Genomic DNA, 25,125 nt, shown 5'->3' on the forward strand with positions numbered 1-25,125 from the left:
GAATGTCTAATAAAGATAAGAAACATCCAATAAATGGCAGAACCATTGAGACTATTGATAGGCAGACGGATCTAGATGTACAGGTACACATATCACTGAAAGTGGCAATGCAGATGGAGAAGGTAGTCAAGAAGGCACACGGCATGCTTGTCTTCATTGGCCAGGGCATTGATTTTAAAAATTTGGCAAGTCATGTTGCAGCTTTACAGAACCTTAGTTAGGCCGCACTTGGAATATAGTGTTCAATTCTGGTTGCCACACTACCAGAAGGATGTGGAGGCTTTGGAGAGGGTACAGAAAAGATTGCCCAGGATGATGCCTGGTATGGAGGTCATTAGCTGTGAGAAGAAGGTGGAGAAATTTAGTTTGTTCTTACGGGAATGACGGAGGTTGAGGGGTGACTTGATAAAAGATTGAGGGGCATGGCAAGGGTGGATAGTCAGAAGCTTTTTCCCAGAGTGGAAGAGCCAACTACTAGGAGGCATAGGTTTAAAGTGTGAGGGGCAAGGTTTAAAGGAGATGTATGAGGCAAATGTTTTACAGAGGGTGGTGGGTGCCTGGAACTCGCTGTTGGGGGAGGTAGTGGAAGCAGATACAATAGTGAGTTTTATGGGGCATCTTGACAAATGCATGAATAGGATAGGAATAGAGGGATATGGTCCCTGGAAGGGTGGGGGTTTTAGATTAGATGACAGCATGGTCAGTGCAGGCTTGGAGGGCTAAAGGTCCGTAATTTTCTTTGTTTTTTAAAACTGAGATCTGCCAGACACAATTTTCTCTGGGAACCCATAAGCAGCAAACAAACTATGCAGAACATCTACAGTTTTGCTAGTTGTTGTTAAATTCATTGGAACCCCCTTAACTCACTTTGAATGGCAATCTCTCCACAATGTTCACCTCTATCTTTTGCAATATCAACATGCAGCCTCAGCTGCACTCTCACTGGGCCTTTTCCTGGTTGCAGAAACCGGCTTCTTTTTAATCTCTTGACATACTCTTCACTGTTTCAGTGTCTTCTATGTCCCTATCTAATCTAGTCACCAAAGTTAGCTTCTCGTTGAACTCTTTGTCAAGTTCATTGCTAAGGGGTTGATCGTGAAGATCACATAACAATTGCAATCTGTAGCTTCAAAGAATTACAATATGACTCCCCAGATAATGCAACCTTTACCAACTGACAACTCATTCTTATGCCTAAAATTGTCCAGATTTCTAAATCCATTATTTAATTGATTATTTTTTGCAATATAGTTGGATACCCTTGCAAATATTTAACCCCTACAAGTTGTTCTGCCAATGTCATCTGCTGTGACAGGCAAAAACAAAACACATCTTCCCTGTTGGGCTCTACTGTTGATGGGGATGGTAATCTACAGCAGTATGAACTAGGAGCAGGAGTAGACCATCGGCTCTTCCAGCCTGCTCCACTATTATGTAAGATCATGGCTGAACTGATTGTAACCTCAACTCCACATTTTTGCCTACGCTGGAAAACACCTTGACGTCAAATCATCGTTGCGCTGACTTTATCATCTGTGTTTAATGTTGTATTGATAGACACACAATCAAAGCCTATTTCTGTATTCTGGTTGAACTAAGGTGAATACTGGAGACTTTGGTTTCAAAATAACCATCAGTGGCTTTATATTCAGCTTTGGTCATGAAATTGCATGAAATCATCTTGCTCCTAAAATCAAGGACAACACTTCACATTCTTTGAGCATAATTCTACTCACTGGCACTGAGAATGCATGAGGCAAATGCAATTGGGCTGCCCTCATCATGATCCAGAACATGAAAGATCACAGTAGCTACACTGTATGGAGAGGTTTCATATGCCAGCTTAATTATTTTGGACTCATTGTGATGTTAAAGCATCTTACCATCTACCACATGCAATGATTTGCCACACTCCCTTGTTCAATTCTACCGAACACCATCCCTTTGGAATTCATTCAAAAGTTGCCTAAGTTGCCTAACTTACCATAGTATTTCACCAGGCGCAAAAAATATTGAAACTCAGACATTCTGAGTGTGTGGTCCATTTCTTACTACTTGAGCCTTAGTTTTGGTAGTGTGCCTTTATCTAACCTGAGACCTCGATACTCTGCAGAGTTTTGAAAAATTTTATAAATGTGCAACTGAACTCTATGCTTTTCCAAATGTTACCATAGAATCCCTACAGTGCAGAAGGAGGCCATTCATCCCATTTTGGTCTGCACCAATTTCTGAAAGAGCATCTCACCCAGGCCTTTTCCTCGCCCTATCCCCATATCCCTACAAATTGACCATAGCTAATCCACCCAACCTAGACATCTTTCGGCTGTGGGAGGAAACCCACACTGCAAGCATGTGCAAAAAAGTTATACAATGCCGAAATTGAACCTGAGTCCCTGGCACTGTGAGGCGGCAGTGCTAACCACTGTGTCATCCGTGCTATACTTGGAGCACCTTATTCAGTTTGTCATCGTCTGTTTGCCAGTTTGGAGCTGAAATAAGTGTATCATCGAAATATTTCCCCTGAAGAAATGTCAAATGGACAGCCTATGAAATTGCAATAGACTTGTGCATCAACATGTTTTAGACTCAGGTAACTCAAGGGTGACCGACCGTTCCTTATTTTATGGGATCATCCCGTGTTTGAGACCATTTTCCCATGACCTGAGTTGCATGCTGCTGGGGCACAGTTATTTCTGTAATTTGGACCTTTAGGTTTTGCAATTGCATAGTATACATTCCAAATGATAACTTTTTGCAGTCTCCAATGACTTGGGACTGTAGTGCGGCTCAAGCTCACATACGCTGTCTGACATTGGCATATTTTTTGGGTTAGCAGGGGTCAACAACTTCTTGAGCGCTTCAGAAACATATAAGCCCTTTTCCCCCACAGCCTTGCCAGCCCAATTATTGGAAACATTAGGAATATTATTAGCAGTGGAAGACATCTCTCACTGCTCCACAGACACCTTGAAAGTGTCTTGGCCATAACTTTACTCCCCCAGTCATCCAATAATATTTGTTAATGCAGTCATGTTTGAATGTCAGTCCACCCACATGTACATACAGCCTTTTCAAATAAGACTGCATTTTTAAAAACTATTTTTAAGTGAAATAAACTTCACAATTTGTCTGCTGGTTTGCAGGGAGTTTTTCCAGCCCACATTTTTTCGGCTAAGGCATCCGCAATCCTACCTCGCTGCCAGATGTAATATCTTTACAGGACAAAACAGAGACAGTGTGCCACATGGAAAATCAAGTACTAACTGAAACTAGTTTATGCTGAGTTGGCTATATACACATAAACACATGGCAACAAAAGAGTGCTAATATATTATGGCAGATAGGAGCATCCATACATTCCAAACATTTAAATTAAATCCAGCAAAGCATTTAAGGGGTCCAGTGAAATTCCTTGGCATACACTGAAGCAAGTCCAATACTACACTCAAGTTATTTTAATGGAACACCATTACCTTGTATTGAGGTGCCTTCTACCACTGGTCCATGGAATTTTGGTGGGCTCTTCCTCAAGTATTACACTGCAACTTTTAAAGTGCAGCAAAATGGAAACCATTCTAAAACAGCTCTAAAGTTGCAGGATAAACAGGCCCTGAAGAACAAAATTGAAGGTTCCAATCCTGTATTTAGATTCTGGTAATCTAACACACTCACAAGCAAGGACTTTGTGCTCTGCTTGAGACAGTTGAAATTAATATAGGTGGAATGGGTTGGGAATCAGATAATGCTGATTGGGATATTGAATTGATATGCTGGGCTTTAGCTGGATTATCTTCAGAGATAACATTTTGTGACTTATTTTTTGTTTTGAACATATGACCTGATTATTTGGCCCTTAGGATATTAAATTGGGGAAAGCCTATGATAGAGCAGAAAGTGCACAATCTGTAGAAGCTGTAAGCTTGATGAAGCAAGCAGTGTTTTCTCAGTTTTTTAAAAATGTGGTTAGGGCTTGCAGAATTTAACTTCAGACGCAAATGGTGAGTCAAGCTGTCAAATGAAGAGCTTAAAATTGACTTTGCATAACTGAAAAATATTATTTATTTTTCGTAAAACTTCAATCATTTTTACATACAGAAAGCAATTAAACCTTGTACTGAGTCCTAGACTACTTATAGCTGTACCACCAAAAGAATGCAAAACAGTCATTTGAAAGAGTGCATTTCATAAAACACTCAACATTATTTAAGGTGTGTACATTTGTACAATAGCAGGAACTTGCTTTTGTGTAACATATAAAAATATCCCAAGGCACTTCAGAGATGCAATCACAACTGAAAGTCAAAGATTCAATAAACTGGAAATGACAGCTGATGAAAAGACTCCCTGCTGCTAATGTATATACTGCTGGACATACAGTTACGGGAACAGTGCTACTCCTGAAAACCGAACCAGTATAAAATCCATTCTAAATGCATTGAGTAGGAGTGTAGACATCCCACCACATCCATATTTTACACAAGCTGTAAGACCCTTAAAAGCTATATTAACTTGAAAACAAACAGCTTTAATATAGAAGAACTGTGAAGATATAAAGAGTGTTGTTGAGTAGATAGATAGAACCCTACAGTGCAGAAACAGGCCGTTCGGCCCATTGAGTCTGCACCGAACACAATCTCACCCAGGCCCTACCCTCATATTCCTACATATTATACCCACTAATCCCTCTAACCTCTGCTACCCTGAACACTAAGGGGCAATTTCTTAGCATGGCCAATCAACCTAACCCGCACATCTTTGGACTGTGGGAGGAAACCGGAGTACCCGGAGGAAACCCACACAGACACGAGGAGAATGTGCAAACTCCACACAGACAGTGACCCGAGCCGAGAATCGAACCCAGAACCCTGGAGCTGTGAAGCAGCAGTGTTAACCACTGTGCTACCATGCCGTACCGTACTGCTAAGCTTTTCATTGTGGCCAGAGTCAGCCTAGTTGTGAACTAAAAACTATACTGTTCAGATACAGCATCTCATTTAACTCAACAATTTTATTGAAAACTATTGTTCATCAGCTTTTCTGCAATTTTGGAAACGAAAAACAGCATATTAATGTTTTGGAGACTAAATCTAATTTCATTTTTCTTTTGCATTGTGAGAGAGCACTGAGCAGAAAGTTCTCTTAGCAGAGGGTTGATAGAGCATGGTGTTCCTTAGCACAAGAAGTGGGTAAGGCAGAGAGCGTTGCTTTTTTTTTAATGAAAAATAACTAACAAATGCTTGACACATTGACAGATACAGGGCTTTGTGTAACAGAGGGATAAGGTTTTGGATTACCCGAATAATGATTCAACAGGCACAGTAGTTTGACTGGCTATCAATGCTCAAATATTCTTGGTTCTATAGTTCCATTTTAGTGAATGGCTGCTGATCAAAGGATAGATTTTATGCTAGATTAGATGGGGTCATTAATTTAAATTGTTAATGACATCTCAATGTTAATCACATGAGAGCTGTATGAGCTATGGATTTAATCGTTTAGCCATTGTTTCTGCTTGTGCTCAATTCCTTTCTCTGAAACATGCATGCTAAGTAAACTCTTGCATCTGGCAAGATAGAATGGTGCCTATTTTTTGGTTCTTCATTTATAAACATCTGTAAGGCAAGGACTGTGGTATTTGAATACAGTGATTGTTATTTATCTGTTCAGAAAACAATAGGCAAGCCATCTCTCATCAAGAGTATAAATCATCCTCTAATCTGATTTAGGGAAGAAAGCAGTGTGGATTTCCTGGACTTGGTCAGCTCAGACACTGGTTGAAAAGCAGTGAGAAGAGTCAGATTTAACTCCATCTGAAAGGCATTATGCTGGTACTGAAATTGGAGTGGGAAAACTGACCAGTGAAGCACATTTCACCAATAGTCAGGAAACTGGATAACTTGGCTTTTAACCAGACATTTGAGTTGGCGCATAATTAAATCACCACTGAGTTGTGTTTAATATGTTACTGTGTTTCATATACACGTTAATGTTTCTAGCCTGTAAAATGTCTGATTGTGTTTCATAGTCATTGATCCAAAGTGAGCTTAGTGTGTTAGAAATAAACCACTGTTAATCCTGTTACCAAGGATACTAAAAGGCAGGAAAGTAATTCTTTTTCTTCTCCTTGCTGTCTTTCCGAGAGGCAGGTTACAGCTCATGGTTCTATCACCTCCACCAAGGGTATGGTAATGAGACCAGTCCTGAATCTATCCAAGCTGGAGTGGGGTTTGCATTGACTCTGATCAACATTGGCCATCCAACCAACCCCTCAAAGAACCCAAGTTGCTATAGTCACAGGTAGTTGCCACAGCAACTGGAACCATGGCTATTGATGATAGAGACTCCGATTTATTTCCATCATATGGCTGATCAGGAATCCCTCCCACACTTCTCACCCGCTATTGTAGGCATGTGCTGCAAGGATTTGCACATTGTTACTTAATCAATTTTGCTGCATTATGAATGCCTCTTCCTTGGCCATCAAGTCCTGGGTTAGGACTTAAACCTAGAGCTCCTGGCTCCAAGAGTGTAACTTTATCCACTGTGTTACAAAACCTTGGGTAGAGCAGTTCTTGACTAAGCATGAGGGAAATGTGAAGGAGAGTAGTGAACCTGATGGGTTTTTAAAACCATTGACAATGGTTTCATGGTCATCATTAGACTTTTAACTCCTGATTTATTTGTCACGGTGAGATTAGAACCCAGGGACTGCTAGTCTAGTGACAATACCACAATGCCATAGCCTCCCCCTTAGTGATTTTTGCAGATTACCACTCCTCTTGTCTCAGGGTGACTTTAACAGTCATTGCCTTTCTTTCTAATTCTGCTGTTTTCATTTTACAGAGGAGTTCAGGATTAGAACAGTTGAAGAGGTGAAATACATGAAGAATGTTAACCGGGAAGAATCGGATTGGTCTGAGAAAGGACATGCTGGTCATGAAGATGAACAGAAAGTTGCTGCCAGGAACCAAGAGAACCTGGTAAGAATGAGACTGTCAATTTGAAACCAGGGCCAGTACTAAATAAAAAGACATGTAAACCAGTCCGGGATAGGAAACCATTTCCACAGAGCTCTAATTATCTGGTTGTAGTGATGACAGAGGCTCCAATGATTTTGGCTTTCCATTTAGGTGTTTCAGTTAAACATTTGTTAAATATTGCTATTTTAAAATTGAGGAGCATGCTATCCACCTGGCCTTTCTCCCAATTTACTGTCAAATCTATAGAAGGCCAGCAGAACCTATAGAATAGTAATTTAAATGGAAGCATGTAGTTGTGGCTGACCTTATGATCTCCCAGAATTATAATAGGAAGTTATTATGAAGAAATTTTCCTTTCCAAGGTTTTATTTTGTGAGTAAAGTATGATATCCGTGATTATTGCACTTGAAAACTGAGGAATAGGAGAGTTCAGAGATGTATAAATACAAAAATAGCAAATTGGTCTTTGCAGTGTTGTAATTAGGCTATCTGCATAACAGATTGTAAAATTCATTCATTCTTTCAACACTTCAAAATATGCAATGTTCTTTGAAGGAATGGAGTTCCTCTTTGTTTTGTAATCGTTGTTAGTGAAGCAAGTCAGGCTGACAACAAAAAACGGGAGAAATAACTTGTCCTAGCTTTATTAAAAAGTAAAACCTTGCAGATGCTGGGATATTGAACTCAAAACAGAAAATGCTGCAAGTGTCTGCATTCTGAAGAGAGAGAAATAAGAGTTAACGTTCCAAATCAAAGGGTCAACCGTATCAAACATGGCTCAGTTTTAATATGCTCCCCCCTTAAATGACAAGGTTGTGGGTTGAAGTTCCACTCAAGCACTTGTGCATAAAAATCTAGGCTAACATTCTAGTGCTGCACTGCCAGAGATGCCCTCTGTGAGATGAGACGTCAAACCTCACCTGCCATTTCAGGTGGATGTAAAACACCTCAGGACACAATTCAGAACAGTGCAGAGAAGTTATCCCCGGTGTCATTATTCCACAGTTCATGTCACAAGAGAAAAAACAGATTACCCATGCATTTTCCACAGATGTGTCCAAATTGGCTGCTGCATTTTCTACATTAGGGCAGTGACCACACAAAATACTTTGTTGATTGTAAAATGCTTTCAGATGTTCAGTGGTCATGAAAGACAGTTTCTAAGTGTCGGCCATCTTCATTTTGATCCCCAAGAGGCTGCCAGACCTGCTGAGTAATTCCAACGTTTTCTGTTTTCATGTATTAAAGTGAGGATAAGATTTTGTTCTGCTGGATCATTCAAATCTGGTTAATGGCTGCTGGAACATGTACAAATGCTTATGTATTTGGAACAAACATCCCCAGGTTTATTTTGTGTTTACTGGCTGAAGGTGTGAGTTGACTTAATTTATTTCATCGTATGCTACATCCTTCGGGTGCACACATCTCTTGTCAGATGTCTCCAGGCATTTGTAAATCATTCAGCAATTCAAATTTGACAAATCTTCTTGCAATTTCTTACATTTGAATCAAAGAAATTGAGGGACAGATTGAACCAAAACTTCTGTAAATATCCTTTTCTTTTCGAGTGAACACAGAACGAGCCAAATGGCAACTTTGAAAGTGCTGGGAGCAGAATTTTTTCTGTTCTTTCATGGAATATGAGCATTAGACCAGCATTTGTTGCTCATCTCAAATCCTCCTCAAGGAGGAGGTGGAATGCTCCTTTCTTGAACCACTTCACTCCATCTGGTGTAGTGCTGCTGGAAGGCAGTTTCAGGTTTTTGACCCAATGACAGTGAAGGATTGGCAGTATAGTTCAGGATGGTGTGTGGCTTGAAGGGCAACTTGCTGGTGGTGATGTTCCCAGCTGTCTACTGCCTTTGTTCTTCTAGGTGGTGGAGATAATTAGTTTGGATAGTGCTGCCGAAGGGTCTTTGCCTCCTTGATGCCACACTCAGTTAAAAGCTGCCTTAATTTCAAGGGTGGTTACTCTCCCCTCAATTCTGGAAAAATGCTGTAACGAGGTCTGGAGCCAAGTGCCCCTGGGGGATAATTGAGAGTGGGCTGATGGGGTGTTAACTGACCAGTTTGATTTTGTGTTGCTTTTTGTGGACAGGGCTCATCTGGGCAGTTTTCAACATTTTCTGGTGAATGCCTGCATTGTTACTGTACTGGAACAGCTTGGCGAGGGCTGAAGTTCAAGTCTTCAGTATCACTGACAGGGTCCACAGCTGCACAACCTTGCACAAATGGGGATGTTATGCCTCTTCTGATGATAAAGACAGGGAAGGCATTGGCGATGACGAAGGCCAGGATGTTGCAGAGGCCCTTGTAAGAGCATGATGTGACAGACAGGCCTGTGACAATCTAGTAGCTTAGATTCCAGACAGAATAAGCTGGTAGTACTTTATTATCTTGTTTGCAGTCCTCTGTTGGCTGGCAGGCAGTGGTTCATTTTTTGTAGCACACATTAATGCTCTAATGTACCTTGATTTATGATGCTTGAATTATTTAATGGCAGCTCTGCTTGTGGTGTTATCCTTTACATCTGCTAAGCTGTGCTGATATACAGAACCCTTGCACCAAATATGTGATTTGATTTGATTTATTATTGTCACGTACTGGTATACAGTGAAAAGTGTTTTTTCTCGTGCACTATACAGACAAAGCATACCATTCATAGAGCACATAGGGGAGAAGGAAAGGAGAGGGCGCAGAAGGTCATGTTATAGTTATAGCTAAGATGTAGAGAAAGATCAACTTAATAAAAGGTAGATCCATTCAAAAGTCTGATGGCAGCGGGGAAGAAGCTGTTCTTGAGTTGGTTGGTATGTGACCTCACATTTTTGTATCTTTTTCCCAAAGGAACAAGATAGAAGACAGTATGTCCAGGGTGCGTGGTGTCCTTGATTATGCTGGCTGCTTTGCCGAGGAAGTGTCAATGAATGGGTTGGTTTGCATATGGGCTGTGCTATGTTCATAACCTTCGCAGTTTCTTGCATTCTTGGTTAGAGCAGGAGCCATACCAAGCTGTGACACATCTGGAAAGCATGTTATATATGGTGCATCTGTAAAAATTGATGAGAGTCGTAACGGACATCCGAATTTCCTTAGCCTCCTGAGGAAGTAGAGATGTTGATGGACTTTCTTAACTATAGCATCAGTGTGGAAGAATGAAGATGAGTTATTGATGATCTGGTCACTTAGAAACTTGAAGCTCTCAACTATTTCCACTTCATCACCATTAATATAGAAGAGGCATGTTTCCTAAAGAGGATAACTATCTCCTTCATTTTACTGACATTGCAGGAGAGATTGTTGTTGTCGCATCATTTTCCCGAATTCTCTAATTCTTTCCAGTACTCTGTCGCATCATTGTTTGAGATCCATCCCACTGTGGTGCTGTCATCAGCAAACTTGAAAATGGAGTTGGAGTGGAATTTGGGCACACACTCAAGTGTCAAAAGAGAATAGTAAGGGGTGAGGACAGCGCCTTGTGGGGCACCAGTGTTGAGGGTGATCATTGAGGAGGTGTCGTTTCCAGTCCTTATTGATTGTGGTATATAGTTTCTTCCGGTCTTGGTCAGGATAGGAGCCATACCAAGCTGTGATACACCCAGAAAGGATGCTCTCTAGGGTGCATCTGTAAAGGTTAATGAGAGTCTGAGAGTCATTGCGAACATGCTGAATTTCCTTAGCCTCCTGAGAATGTAGAAGCTTTGGTGAGCTTTCTTAACTACAATGTTGGTGTGGAGGGACATGGACAGATTATTGGTAATCTGGACACACAAAAACTAAACAAAAATCTCTTGACTATTTCAACTTCATTCCCATTAATATGGACAGGGGCATGTCCTCCACTACTTTTACTGAAGTCAATGACTATCTCCTTCATTTTATTGACATTGAGGGAGAGATTACTGTAGTCACACCAGTTCACCAGATTCTCTATTTCTTTCCTGTAATCTATCTCATCGTTGTTTGTGATCTCACCCACGACAGTGCTCTCATCAGCAAACTTGAAAATCGAATTGGAGGGAAATTGGGCCACACAGTCATAGGTGTTTAGGAATTATAGTAAGGGGCTGAGGACATAGCCTTGTGGGGCACTAGTGTTGAGGATGATTGTAGAGGTGTTGTTGCCTATCCTTCATGATTCCGGCCTGTGGGTTAGGAAATCCAGGATCGAGTCACAAAGGGAAGAGCCAAGCCCCAGGCCATGGAGTTTGGAGATGAGTTTTGTCAGAATAATGGTGTTGTAGTCAATAAATAGGAATCTGACATAAGTGTCTTTATTAACCAGGTGTTCCAGGGTTGTAGTTGGACCAGAGAGATGGCATCTGCTGTAGGTGAACTGTAGTGGATCCAGGCATTCTGGGTGGCCAGATTTGATCCATGCCATTACTAATTTTTTGAAGCACTTCATAATGATGAATGTCAGAGCCACCACATGATAGTCATTAAGGCACGATGCCTAGTTTTCCTTTGGTACAGGGATGATAGTCGTCGTCTTGAAGCAGGTAGGGATGTCAGATTGGTGTAAAGTGAGTTTAAAGATGTCTGTGAATACCCCTGCCAGCTGGTCCGTGCAGCTTCTGAGTACTCGTCTGGGTATCCATTCCGGGCCAGCCGCTTTCCATGGGGTGACTTTCAAAAACATAGAACATAGAACATTACAGCGCAGAACAGGCCCTTCGGCCCACGATGTTGCGCCGACCAGTTACAAAAACAATGACCCACTAGCCTATACCAATCCCTTTTCGTCCATAAACCTATCCAGAGATCTCTTAAACGCCCCCAAACTAGACGCATTTACAACTGCAGCAGGCAGGGCATTCCAATCCCTCACCACCCGCTGGGTAAAGAACCTACCCCTGACATCCGTCCTGTAGCTACCCCCCCTTAATTTAAAGCCATGCCCCCTCGTGCTAGCTTTCTCCATCCGAGGAAAAAGGCTATCACTATCCACCCTATCTAAACCTCTAATCATCTTATATGTTTCAATAAGATCCCCTCTTAGCCGCCTTCTTTCCAACGAAAACAACCCTAAATCCCTCAGTCTCTCCTCATAGGACCTCCCCACCATACCAGGCAACATCCTAGTAAACCTCCTCTGCACCCTCTCCAACGCCTCCACATCCTTCTTGTAATGCAGGGACCAGAACTGCACACAGTACTCCAAGTGCGGCCGCACTAGAGTAGTGTACAGTTGCAACATTACACTGCGACTCCTAAATTCAATCCCCCTACCAATAAACGCCAAGACACCGTACGCCTTCTTAACAACCTTATCTACTTGATTCCCAACTTTCAGGGATCTATGTACACACACACCTAGATCCCTCTGTTCATCCACACTATTCAAAGTGCTCCCGTTAGCCCTATACTCGACACATCTGTTGCTCCTACCAAAGTGAATTACCTCACACCTCTCCGCGTTAAATTCCATCCGCCACCTCTCGGCCCAGCTCTGCAACCTATCTAAGTCTCCCTGCAGACTATGACACCCTTCCTCACAATCTACCACACCTCCAACTTTGGTGTCATCAGCAAATTTACTAATCCACCCAACTATACCCTCATCCAGATCATTAATAAAAATTACAAACAACAGTGGCCCCAAAACAGATCCCTGAGGCACACCACTCGTAACTGTACTCCATGATGAATATTTACCATCCACCACCACCCTCTGTCTCCTATCTGATAGCCAATTCCTGATCCAACTTCCTAGATTACCCACAATCCCATACATCTGCATTTTCTGCAGAAGCCTACCATGGTGAACCTTATCGAACGCCTTACTAAAATCCATGTATACCACGTCAACTGCCTTGCCCCCATCCACCTCTTTGGTCACCTTCTCAAAAAACTCAATAAGGTTAGTAAGGCACGACCTACCTGCTACAAAACCATGCTGACTATTTCTAATCAATTCATTACACTCCAAATAACTATAAATCCTATCCCTAATAATTTTTTCTAAAACCTTGCCCACAACAGAAGTAAGACTCACCGGTCTATAATTCCCGGCAAAGTCTCTGTTCCCCTTCTTAAACAATGGGACAACATTCGCTATCCTCCAATCCTCCGGGACTACACCAGAGACCAATGACGACCTGAAGATCTGAGCCAGAGGCTCTGCAATCACCTCTCTAGCCTCCCAGAGAATCCTAGGGTAGATCCCATCCGGACCAGGGGACTTATCTATTTTCAGCCCCTCAAGAATTTCCAGCACATCCCCTTTATCAACCGTAATACTGTCTATTTTACACCCCTGCAACCCAATGTCCTCCTCAGCTATATTCATGTCCCCCTGCGTGAACACCGAAGAGAAATATTGGTTCAATACTTCTCCAATCTCCTCCGGTTCCACACACAACTTCCCCCTGCTGTCTGTAACTGGCCCTAATCTTGCCCTGACCAACCTTCTGTTCTTGACATACCTATAGAACGCCTTAGGATTCTCCTTAATCCTATCAGCCAAAGTCTTCTCATGTCCTCTTTTAGCCCTTCTCAACTCACTCTTCAACTCCCTCCTAGCCAATCTAAAGCTTTCTAGTGCACTATCTGAGCCCTCCAATCTCATCCGAACATAAGCCTCCTTTTTCTTTTTAACCATCGACTCAACTCTTTTAGTGCACCACGGTTCCCTAGATCTACCAAATCCACCATGCCTGACAGGGACATACCTATCAAGGACTCGCAGTAGCTGCTCCTTGAAAAAACTCCACATTTCAGACGTTCCCAGTCCCTGTAATCCCCTAATCCAATCCATGCTTCCTAATTCACTCCTGATAGCCTCATAATCGCCCTTACCCCAGCTAAAATTGCTGACCCGAGGTTCATGCCTATCTCTTCCCATCACTAAGGTGAACGTAACCGAATTGTGGTCACTATCACCAAAATGCACACCAACTTCCAAGTCTAGCACCTGGTCTGGCTCATTTCCCAGCACCAAATCCAATATAGCCTCACCTCTAGTTGGCCTGTCTACATACTGAGACAAAAAACCTTCCTGCACGCTTTGTACAAACACTGACCCCTCTAGCGAGCTAGAACTATAGCAACTCCAATCAATATTCGTAAAGTTAAAGTCCCCCATAACAATTACCCTATTACTTTCACTCCTAACCAGGATTGTCTCCACAATCCTTTCCTCAACCTCTCTAGAACTTTTAGGAGGTCTATAAAAGACTCCCAACAGGGTGACCTCTCCTCTCCTATTTCTAATCTCCGCCCATACTACCTCAACTGACAAGTCCTCATCAAACTTTCTCTCCGACACTGTGATACAGTCCTTGACTAGCAATGCTACCCCACCCCCCCTTCTACCTTCTTCTCTACTCCGACTAAAGCATTTGTACCCCGGAACCTGCAACATCCATTCCTGACCCTGCTCTATCCATGTCTCAGAAATGGCCACAACATCAAAGTCCCAGGTACTGATCCACGCTGCAAGTTCATCCACTTTATTGCGAATACTCCTCGCATTAAAGTACACGCATTTCAAACCCTGCTCCGCCCCACCCCCACTATGCCGTGCCTTGCATTCCCCAACTATGCCCCCCTCACTTTCACCCCCTTTCCTCACTATCCCTCCCCCCCTCCGAATCAGTTTAAACCTTCCTGCATCGCTTTTGCAAATTTACCCCCCAGGATATTGATTCCCCTCTGGTTCAGGTGTAGACCATCCCTCTTATAGAGGTCCCACCTTCCCCAGAATGAGCCCCAATTGCTCAAGTACCTGAACCCCTCCCTCCTGCACCATCCCCTCAGCCACGAGTTCAAACTTTCCCTCTCCCTATTCCTCTCTAAACTATCCCGTGGCACAGGCAAGAGTCCAGATATAACTACTCTTTCTGACTTCGCCTTTAGTTTCCACCCCAACTCCATAAATCTTTGCTTAATATCCCCTTCCCTTAATCTCCCTATGTCATGTGTCCCCACATGAACTATAACTTGGGGTTGATCTCCCTCTCCCCTAAGAGTCCTGAATACTCTGTCCGATACATCCTGGACCCCAGCCCCTGGTAGGCAACACACCAGCCCAGAGTCCCTACCCTTACCTCCAACTCTCCTATCCGTCCCCATAACTGTGGAGTCCCCAATCACGAGGCCCAATCTCTTACCCCTAACCACCTGAGGCTTGCCAGAGACCTGCTCCCTTTGGCTATCCCCAGTTGATTTCTCCTCAACTGTAGCCTCCAGGACCGAAAACCTATTTTGGAGGGGAACAGCCCCAGGGGATTGTCCCCCCAACTGCTTTTTGCCCCTCTTCCTGGCAGTGACCCAAGACTTATTCCTAGGAGTGACTATCTCCTTATAACTCCTTTCTATGTCCTCCTCCACTTCCCGAATTATACGGAGCTCCTCTAATTCCCCTTCCAGCTCCTTTACACGCTCCTCCAGAAACTGCAATCTAACACACTTCCCACAAGTAAAATCACCTGAAACACTGTGGGAGTCCCTCACTACATACATCCCACAGGAGATGCAGCTTACAGCCTGAACTGCCATCCCTGAATCAATTACCAGCAGAAAAGTAAAAATATAAAAAAAAACTTCCCTCACACTTATAATTAGGTTAGAGGAGGTGGAAGGGTGGGATTCTCTACCAGTGTAGAGAATCGGGAATCCTCTCTGCACTAATTTATAGTGTTAGGGGCACGAGAAAAAAAAACTACAACTACCGGTAAGCGTCCTAGTGACGACTTCCGGTTTCTAACTAATTTAAAAAAAAACCGCCGAAACTCGCGACTTAGCACTAAAAATAAAAAGTTAAACGGAATAAACAGAAAAATATACCTTGTTTTTGCCTCCTCGCACGCCCAAAAATCGCTGCCTCTCGACTCTGCTCCACAGGAACAATGAGCAAAAAAGGCTGATTTGATGTCTGTGATGGTGACCTCAGATACCAATTCGGTCAAGGCTTCTGGGTCATTGGATGTAACGCGTGCTCTTCCTGACTTCTTGTTCAAAACAGAAATAGAATGTATTGAGTTCAAAGGGGAGGGATATGCATTGGTGCAGTCAATTCTACTGTTGTGTCTTGCAGACCTTGCCATAATTGATGGGAGTCCATGTGGCTCGCCTGGGCCTCTAGCTTGGTCCGTTACTGTCTTTTGACATCTTTTGATAGATCTCTGTAGGTTGTATTTGGATTTTTTTGTATAGGTCAGGATCACCTGACTGGAACACTTCAGACCTGGACTTGAACAAGCAGTGGATATCCCTGTTCATTCATGGTTTCCGGTTAGAAAACACATGGAATTGCTTCTTTGGCAAGTAGTCTTCCATGTACTAGCTAATGAAGTCTGTTACCGTAGTGGCGTACTCATTCAGGTTGGTCATTGAGTTCTTAAATATTGACTAGTCCGCTGACTCGAAGCAGTCCCAGAGCAGAACATCCATTTCCTCGGACCAACGTTGTTTGACTTTTTTTATTGGATTACCTGAAGAGTACTCCACTCTCCCGTGAACTTGGACACCTGTTAGTAGAAATTAAATTTTTTCCATGTTCTTAGAGTCTGTACGCACGGCACGTTTACAACAACGTGAATTTTTATTTAAGCAACGGTGCGCTCATGTCACCTTTACATCTGCCCCCAGTGGGGAGTAGATCTTAAAGAGAGCTTTCACAGGCAGAACCAGAAACATGGATGAATAGCATGAGTAGAACATATGGCCCCATAGATTGCGCTTTGAGTAAAGAAGTTCTTATAATAGGTCCCTGATTGCCAACTCTCTCAGTAACTCCATATCCCTTGATGTCTCCCTGACATTCACACACATACTCCAGTCTCTCCCAAATTCACATGCACTCGCATCACTCTCACATTCACACGCACTTGCGTCTCACACACATGCACGTATCCTCTCACCTGCAGACATGCGCATCCACACACGAGCATATCCGCTCAATCATCCACACAATCAGACAGACACACACACACACACACACACACACACACCTGGTGTGGGAACCCTGTAAGGATTAAGTGGTGGAGTTGGAGCTGTGAGTGGGCTGTCTTGCTTTCTTTTCCTCTTGTGTTTTGCTGGTACCTGGAGTGGAAAAGAGAAAGATTCAGTGGATGTCTAACCAAGCTTCCTTATTAAGTTGATCAGTGTATCTGACAGCTGCAGATTGGAGGCATCCCCTCTGGCTTCCTGGAAACCTCCAGCTTTGCTATTGCTGCAGGCATGATTTCAGTTATATAAACGGCTTCCTCCTTGAATGGCATAAGCAGTTTAAGTCCAGGACACAGCCATTGGTTTCGGCCGCTCTCTTCTGTTTTGTGTTTGTGTGGCCTGCAGATAACCCTTCTGGTTGATCCAGTGGTTCACGAACAATTTAAGAACCAGATTGTGCATGTCAGTTCCTAAGATCTCCCCAGTAAATGATTAACAAGCAAGATCACCTGCAACTGATAGAACATTGGCAGCACTTTGTGCCTGATACACACATTGAGTGCAAGGATCTCACCTGCTTACTGAGTTTTGCAACCCCCAAGCTTGTACAACATCGCTGTGAACTTACACGCTTGCACTGCCTGATGCCCTTGTCACTTTGAAGTGATTAGAAGGTGCCACTTTGGCAGATCACAGGAGATCGTTCATCTTTTCCCTGCACTGCATAATAGTTCTGTTTAAAGTTTGTTAATTTATCAAGTAGGCTTACATTAACACTGCAGTGTAGTTAATGTGAAAATCCCCTCGTCTACGTTGGTGCCTGAGGGAGAATTTTAGCATGGCTAATGCACCTAATCAGCACTTCTTTTGGGAGGAAACTGGAGAACTGGGAAGAAACTCACACAAACACGAGGAGAAGGTGCAGACTTTGCACAGACAGTGACCAAAGCTCAAAATCAAACCTGGGTCCCTGGCACTGTGAGGCAGCATGCGAACTACTGTGCCACTCTTGGTTCTGAAGTGAGTCTCAAAGGCATTCAGCTCGGCTTAACCTTGGTTAATGCCATCTTGGTCACATGGGACAGTGTCCTGCTTTCACTGTTGGGAGGGAAAAGCACTCCCTGCCTTTCCTGGATGGTCTGGGGGAGAACCTGTAGGAAGGGATCACTGAACTATGCAGCCACTCAATATCTGTTCTGTGACATCACTTTTTCCGGTGACTCTCAAAGAGGATAGCAACAGTGATGCCATAGGCTTAGCTTACTATGAGTGATCAGTTGTTTGACCGTAAGCTGAAGGAGCAGAATTAGGTCATTCATCCCATCAAGTCAGCTCGGTTTGAATGCACTTTAAATATGGCACAAGAATCTTCAATCCCGTATAGTAAGGACAGGACGGTAAAAGCAAAATACCTTGGATGCTGGAAATCGAAATACAAACCAAAATTGCTGGATAAACTCAATATGTCTGGCAGAATCTATGGAGTAAGAAACCTAGTTAATGTTTCTAGTCCATTTGACCCTTTTAATTGAGTTTTTAAATTGGTTATAAATTTACTGCCAACTTGAATTTCTTGCAGTCAGTGATATCTTGAATTGCAGCCTGAGCCATTATGTTTAGTGATCCATGCAGACTCTGCAGTATTGACACTTGGAGTCATGTTGGGGAAAAGGTTAATTTTTATACTCTTATATAACCTTTTATACCCTTTTTAGGTGACTGATGAAGCTAGTGATTTCTAATTCAAACCACTATTTACCTTCTGTACGTAAGATAAATTTGAATGACCCTATCTCTTAATGCAGAAATATTGAATGTGCCTGTAACACATCCCTGGAAAGCTGCCTATACTGACCAGAAACATGTTTATTTCTTTCTGACCAAGGCACCTCTTGTGTAGGCTTTTCGTATTGCCTCACCTGTTCTTAAATGTTTGGCCTGTTAGGAATTCAGAGTGCTTTCTTTTAATCATTTATCCTCTATAAAAGGATTTGTGAAGTTTAACCAATTTGTTTAAATTATTTAAGAATTGGGTTTGTCAGGGAGCAGTACACTAACCTGATAGCCCATGTGAGATTAAACATTGACTGTAGAGGATTCACTGTCAGATTTTAAATATCATACAATCCCTATGGTACAGGACGAAGCCATTTGGCCCATTGAACCTGCACCAACAACAATCCCACCTCGGCCCTATCCTCTTAACCCCACATATTTACACTGCTAATTCACTTGACACTAAGGGGCAATTTAACATGTCCAATTAACCTTACCTGCACATTTTTGGACTGTGGGAGGAAACCCACACAGACGTGGGAAGAATGTGCAAACTCTACATTGACAGTCACCCAAGACAGGATTTGAACCCAGGTCCCTGGTGCTGTGAGGCCGCAGTGCTAACCACCGTACTGTTCGCAGAATTGTTTGAAGTTCTTCAGCTTATTAAGGAGAATATTGTCCACTGTTTACATTGTGGACGTGATGTAGAGATGCCGGCGTTGGACTGGGGTAAACGCAGTAAAAAGTCTCGCAACACCAGGTTAAAGTCCAACCAGTTTATTTGATAGTAATCCCACAAGCTTTCAGAAACAGTATTCCTTCGTCAGGTGTGTGGAAGGTTCTGATCAGAGAAGGGCATATAAAGTCACACACAGTTTATAGCATACTGATTAGAATGCAAGTCTTTACAGCTAACCTGCTATTCAAGTCTTAAAGATGCAGACAATGTGAGTAGAGATAGCATTAGCATAGGTTAAAGAGATGTGTATTATCTTCAGACAGGACAGCAAGTGAGATTTTACAAGCCCAGGCAAGTCATGGGGGATACAGTGCGACATGAACCCAGGATCCCGGTTGATACCGTCCTCGTGTGCAGAACTTGGCTATCAGTCTCTGCTCAGCGAGTCTGCGCTGTCGTGTGTCATGAAGGCCACCTTGGAGAATGCTTACCTGAAGATCATCTCGCGTGAGAACACCATCCACCAGGTACACGGCACATACTTTTGCAACTCGGCCAACGTTGTCTACCTAATCTGCTGCAGGAAAGGATGTCCGAAGGAGACCATGTAGACGCTACGACAATGGATAAATGAACATTCCTCGACCAATCACCAGGCAAGACTGTTCCCTTCCTGTTGGCGAACACTTCAGTGGTCTCGGGCATTCCATCTCTGATCTTCAGGTAAACGTTCTCCAAGGTGGCTTTCACGACACACGACTGCACAGAGTCGCTGAGCAGAGACTGATGGCTAAGTTCTGCACACATGACAGCGTCAACCAGGATTTTGGGTTCATGTCGCACTAAGTGTAACCCCCATGACTTGCCTGGACTTGTCAAATTTCACTTGCTGTCCTGTCTGGAGACAATACACATTTCTTTAACCTATGCTAATGCTATCTCCACTCACATTGTCTGCATCTTTAAGACTTGAATAGCAGGTTGGTTAACTGTAAAGACTTGCATTCTAATCAGTATTCTGTAAACTGTGTGTGACTTTATGTGTCCTCCTCTGATCAGAACTTTCCACACGCCTAATGATGGAACACCATTTCCAAAAGCTTGTGGGATTACTATCAAATAAACTTGTTGGATTTTAACCTGGTGTTGTGAGACTTCTTACTATATTGTGGACAGCCAGCTTCTGTAACTAATGGAAGCTGGGGAATGTGGCAAAGTTGCATGTAAACTTTAAGTTTAATTGTTTTTTAAAACAGCAATTGCGATTCAATTAGCAAATCTGAGCATTGCTGTTAATATTGTGCAGGTAAATGTGGTTATTCTTTGATAAATTTACTAATTTTAGCTTCAAAGGATGTTATGATGAAATAAAGGCAAAAATGTTTTGATAGTGTCTCAAGCACTCATGATACAAATTGCATTTTCCACACTAAAAGGCAAGCTTTCTCAGCTCCTTCAATCTTGAACTGGTCAAGCCAAAGAGATCAATTGTATTGAGCCATTGAGATCAATTGTGTCATTGAGACCTAGTATGAAACCGATCAAGCAAAAGCAGGGCAGGGAGCAAGGGAAATCAAGATAAAACTGCATTTATTTCAATACAAGCAGCCTGACAGGCAAGGCAGATGAACTAAGGGCATGGATGGGTATGTGGGATTGGGATATTTTAGCTATTACTGAAACATGGCTAAGGGAGCAACAGGACTTGAATCTCTATGTTCCAGGGTACAGATGGAATAGGAAAGATAGAACAGGAGGTCAGAGAGGAGGGGGAGTTGCACTTTTAATTAGGGGAAATATCACAGCAATACTGAGAGGGGATATATCTGAGGGTTTGCCCACTGAGTCAATATGGATAGAACTGTGAAATAAGAAGGGGGAAATCACTTTGATAGGGTTGTACTATAAGCCCTCAAATACTCAGTGGGAAATTGAGCAATAATGTGATGAGATTACAGATAGCTCCAATAAAAATAGGGTGGTAATAGTAGGGGATTTTAACTTTCCTAGCATTGACTGGGACAGCCAAAGTATTAGAGGCTTGATGGAGAGAAATTTGCCGAGTGTATGCAGGAGGGCTTTTTCATTCAGTGTGTGGATGGCTCAACTAGGGAGGGGGCAAAACTTGTGAAATAAAGAAGGGCAAGTGACAGAAATGTTAGTGAGGGATCACTTTGGGACCAGCGACCATAATTCCATTAGTTTTAAGATAGTTATGGAGAACAATCGGTCTGGCCCAGAAGTTAAAATACTAAATTGGGGCAAGGCCAATTTTGATGATATTAGACAGGAACTTTCAGAAGTTAATTGGGGGAGTCTGTTGGTAGGCAAAGGGACGTATGGTAAGTGGAAGGCATTCAAAAGAGTGTTAACCAGGATTCAGGGTAAGCACATTCCTCTTAGAGTGACAGGCAAGGTTCGGAGAAATAGGGAACCCTGGATGACTCGGGATGTTGAGGCCCTGGTCAAGAAGAAGAAGGAGGCACATGATATGCGTAGGCAGTTGGGATCAAGTGGATCCCTTGAAGAGTACAGAGGGTGTAGAAGTAGAGTTAAGAGAGAAATCGAGGGCAAAAAGGAGGCACAAGATTGTTTTGGCAGATAGTGGAAAGGATAATCCAAAGAGCTTCTACAAATACATAAAAGGCAAAAGAGTAACTAAGGAGAGAGTAGGGCCTCTTAAGGATCAAAAAGATCATCTATGTGCGAATCCACAAGAGATGGGTGAGATCCTAAATGAATACTTCCCATCCATATTTACTGTTGAGAAAGGCATAGATGTTAAAGAACTTGGGGAAATAAATAGTGATGCCCTGAGTGCACATAAAACGGAGGAGGAGGTGCTGGAAGTCTTAAAGTGCATCAAGGTAGATAAATCCCTGGAACCTGATGAAATGTATCCCAGAGCATTATGGGAGGCTAGAGAGGAAATTGCGGGTCTTCTAGCAGAGATATTTGAACCATCAATAGCCAAAGATGTGAGGTGCCTGAAGATTGGAGGGTGGTAAATATTGTGTTTTTGTTTAAAAAGGGCTGCAGGGAAAAGCCTGGGAACTATAGGTCGGTGAGCCTCACATCTGTAGTGGGTAAGTTGTTAGAAGGCATTCTGAAAGACAGGACCTACAGGCATTTAGAGAGGCAAGGACTGATTAGGGATAGTCAGCATGGCTTTGTGAGTGGAAAATCATGTCTCACAAATGTGATTGAGATGGGGTAATCAAGAAGGTAGATGAGTGCAGTACAATTGATGGGACTTTAGCAAGGCCTTTGACAAGGCACCACATGTTAGGTTGTTGCATAAGGTTAAATCTCACAGGATCCAAGGTGAGATAGCCAAATGGAAACAAAATTGGCTTGATGACAGAAGGTGGTTGTTGAGGTTTGTTTTTCAAACTGAAGGCCTGTGACCAGTGGTGTGCCACAGGGATCAGTGCTGGGTCTACTGTTGTTTGTCATTTGTATTAATCATTTGGATGAGAATTTAGGAGGCATGTTAGTAAGTTTGCAGATGAGACCAAGATTGGTGGCATAGTGGACAGTGAAGAAGATTATTCAGGATTGCAATGGGATTTTGATCAATTGGGCCAGTGGACTGACAAATGGCAAATGGAGTTTAATTTAGATAAATGTGAGGTGATGCATTTATGGTAGATTGAACCATGGTAGGGCTCACTCAGTTAATGGTGGGGCATTGGGGATAGTTAAAGAACAGAGAGGGTACAGACTCATAGCTTCTTGAAAGTGGAGTCATAGGTGGACAGAAAGTGGAGTCATAGGTGAAGAAGGCATTTGGCTTGCTTGGTTTCATTGGTCAGAACATTGAATACTGGAGTTGGGGTGTATTTTTGAAGTTGTACAAAACATTGGTAAGGCCACACTTGGATAACACTGTGTACAGTTCTGGTCACCTTATTATAGAAAGGATATTACTAAATTAGAAAGCGTGCAGAAAAGATTTACTAGGATGCTACCGAGATTTGATTTAAGTTATAAAGAGAGGCTGGAAAGGCTGGGTCTTTTTCCTCTGGAATGTTGGAGGCTCATAACTGATCTTATTGAGGCCTGTGAAATAATGAGAGACATAGATCAGTAGATAGTCGATGTATTTTCCCAAAGGTAGGGAGGTCTAAAACTCGAAGCCATCGGGTTAAGGTGAGAGGGGAGAAATACAAAAGGATCCAGAGGGTCAAATGTCTGGAACAAGCTGCAGAGATCGTAGTAGAGGGGGATACAATTTTGTCTTTTAAAAACATTTAGACAGTTACATGCGTAAGATGGGTATAGAGAGATATTGGCCAAATGTGGGCAATTGGGACTAGTGTTTTTTTTTAAAAAAGGGGGTGGCATGGACAAATTGGGTTAAAAGGCGTGTTTCCATGCCATAAACCTCTATGACTCTGTGACAATTTGGCTTGTTTTCTGTCAAATGACTACAGTACAAACTACAATGTAAAAACTTACAAAATGCCTCTTTCATGTATGGTAGTGAATTGGTTATGGTACAGAAATTAAAACCCATCAAATACTGCCATGTAAATCTAGTCATTTGTGGATTAGCATGTGAACATGGGTTCTTTTTCTTTCTCAATACGTCTGGTAACTTTTCAAAAGTACATTTTATGTATAGTCTTTTTGTTTGTACTATGACCCATGTCTTCATGTTGCCTTGATATTGGTGCACATAACATTCATCCCTCACATTAACGGGAAACATGAGAGGGAACGTAGTGTACAGTGTTATTCTGTTCGCAGTACATAATTTGAAAAACGTTGATTTAAAATCATTTTAAAGCAGAAAAAGAGCATTTGTATGCAAGTGTTAATAAGGAACTGAGCTGTCTCTGTATACGGCTATTGATTTCAGAAAAAAAATCATGAAATAAGTTATCTTAGTTTAAATATTCCCATTTTTCTCCTTTAAGTTGTTAATAAAAGGGACACAGATTTGCATTCATTTGACATCTTTCATAACCTCACGATGCCCCAAAGTGCTTCACTGTCAATGAAGAATTTTTGAATTGTAGTCACCATTGTAATGCCGGAATCATCGCAGCCAGTTTGTGCCCGGCAAGACCCCACAAGCATCAATCAATAAATGACTGTTTTTCCATGTTGGTTGAGGGGTTAATATTGGCCAAGTCACTGGTCGGAATTCCTCTGTTCATCTAAAGAAAGTACCACTGAGGGGTCTTGTATCCCACTCGGAGGATAACTGGGGCCTTCTCACCCCATAATCTGGCACCTTTTGACAATGAAACACACTCCCTCTATGCTCCACTGTGCAATGTCAGCCTGGATTGTGTTCTCAGTGGTGGAACATGAACTCATCTGAGAGGACTGCTCCCAGCTCAAGTTAGATCTTAGATTGCAGAGCCAAGGTAATCATCCCCCTTGCCTTGCAGCCTCATCTGGCTTAGGAAGTGCCTGACCATTGCTTTAATCCAAGATGTGACTACTATTCATTGAACTGTTGAAAGGCCTTGCTACACGATAAATAGAAGGTATGAACCTTTTAGCTGAGTGTGTTAGAGTATTGGTGTGTTGAACCAGCAGTGATCGAACATAAGAACATAAGAAATAGGAGCAGGAGTAGGCCATCTAGCCCCTCGAGCCTGCCCCGCCATTCAGTAAGATCATGGCTGATCTGTCGTGGCTCAGTTCCACATTCCTGCCCTCTCCCCATAACTCTTAATCCCCTTGCCTATCAAAAACCTATCAACCCGCGTCTTAAAAATATTGAGCGAGGCATCCTCCACCACTTCAACGGGCAGAGAATTCCAGAGATTCACCACC

The 25,125-nt window shown here is 42.6% G+C and overlaps 1 protein-coding gene across 2 annotated transcripts in view; it reads left to right on the top strand.

Moving 5' to 3' along the window:
- LOC145347944 (uncharacterized protein C1orf21-like) overlaps window positions 1-25,125 on the top strand; it is a 206,739-nt gene that overhangs the window by 107,135 nt on the left and 74,479 nt on the right. For both annotated transcript variants that reach the window (XM_080195932.1, XM_080195934.1), the window contains exon 3: window positions 6,844-6,980. In XM_080195932.1, coding sequence (XP_080052058.1) covers window positions 6,844-6,980 — 137 coding nt within the window. The remainder of the gene's footprint in view (window positions 1-6,843; window positions 6,981-25,125) is intronic.

Source organism: Carcharhinus amblyrhynchos, chromosome 9 (genome assembly GCF_965287045.1).
Source record: "Carcharhinus amblyrhynchos chromosome 9, sCarAmb.v2.hapA, whole genome shotgun sequence".
Lineage (NCBI taxonomy): Eukaryota > Metazoa > Chordata > Chondrichthyes > Carcharhiniformes > Carcharhinidae > Carcharhinus > Carcharhinus amblyrhynchos.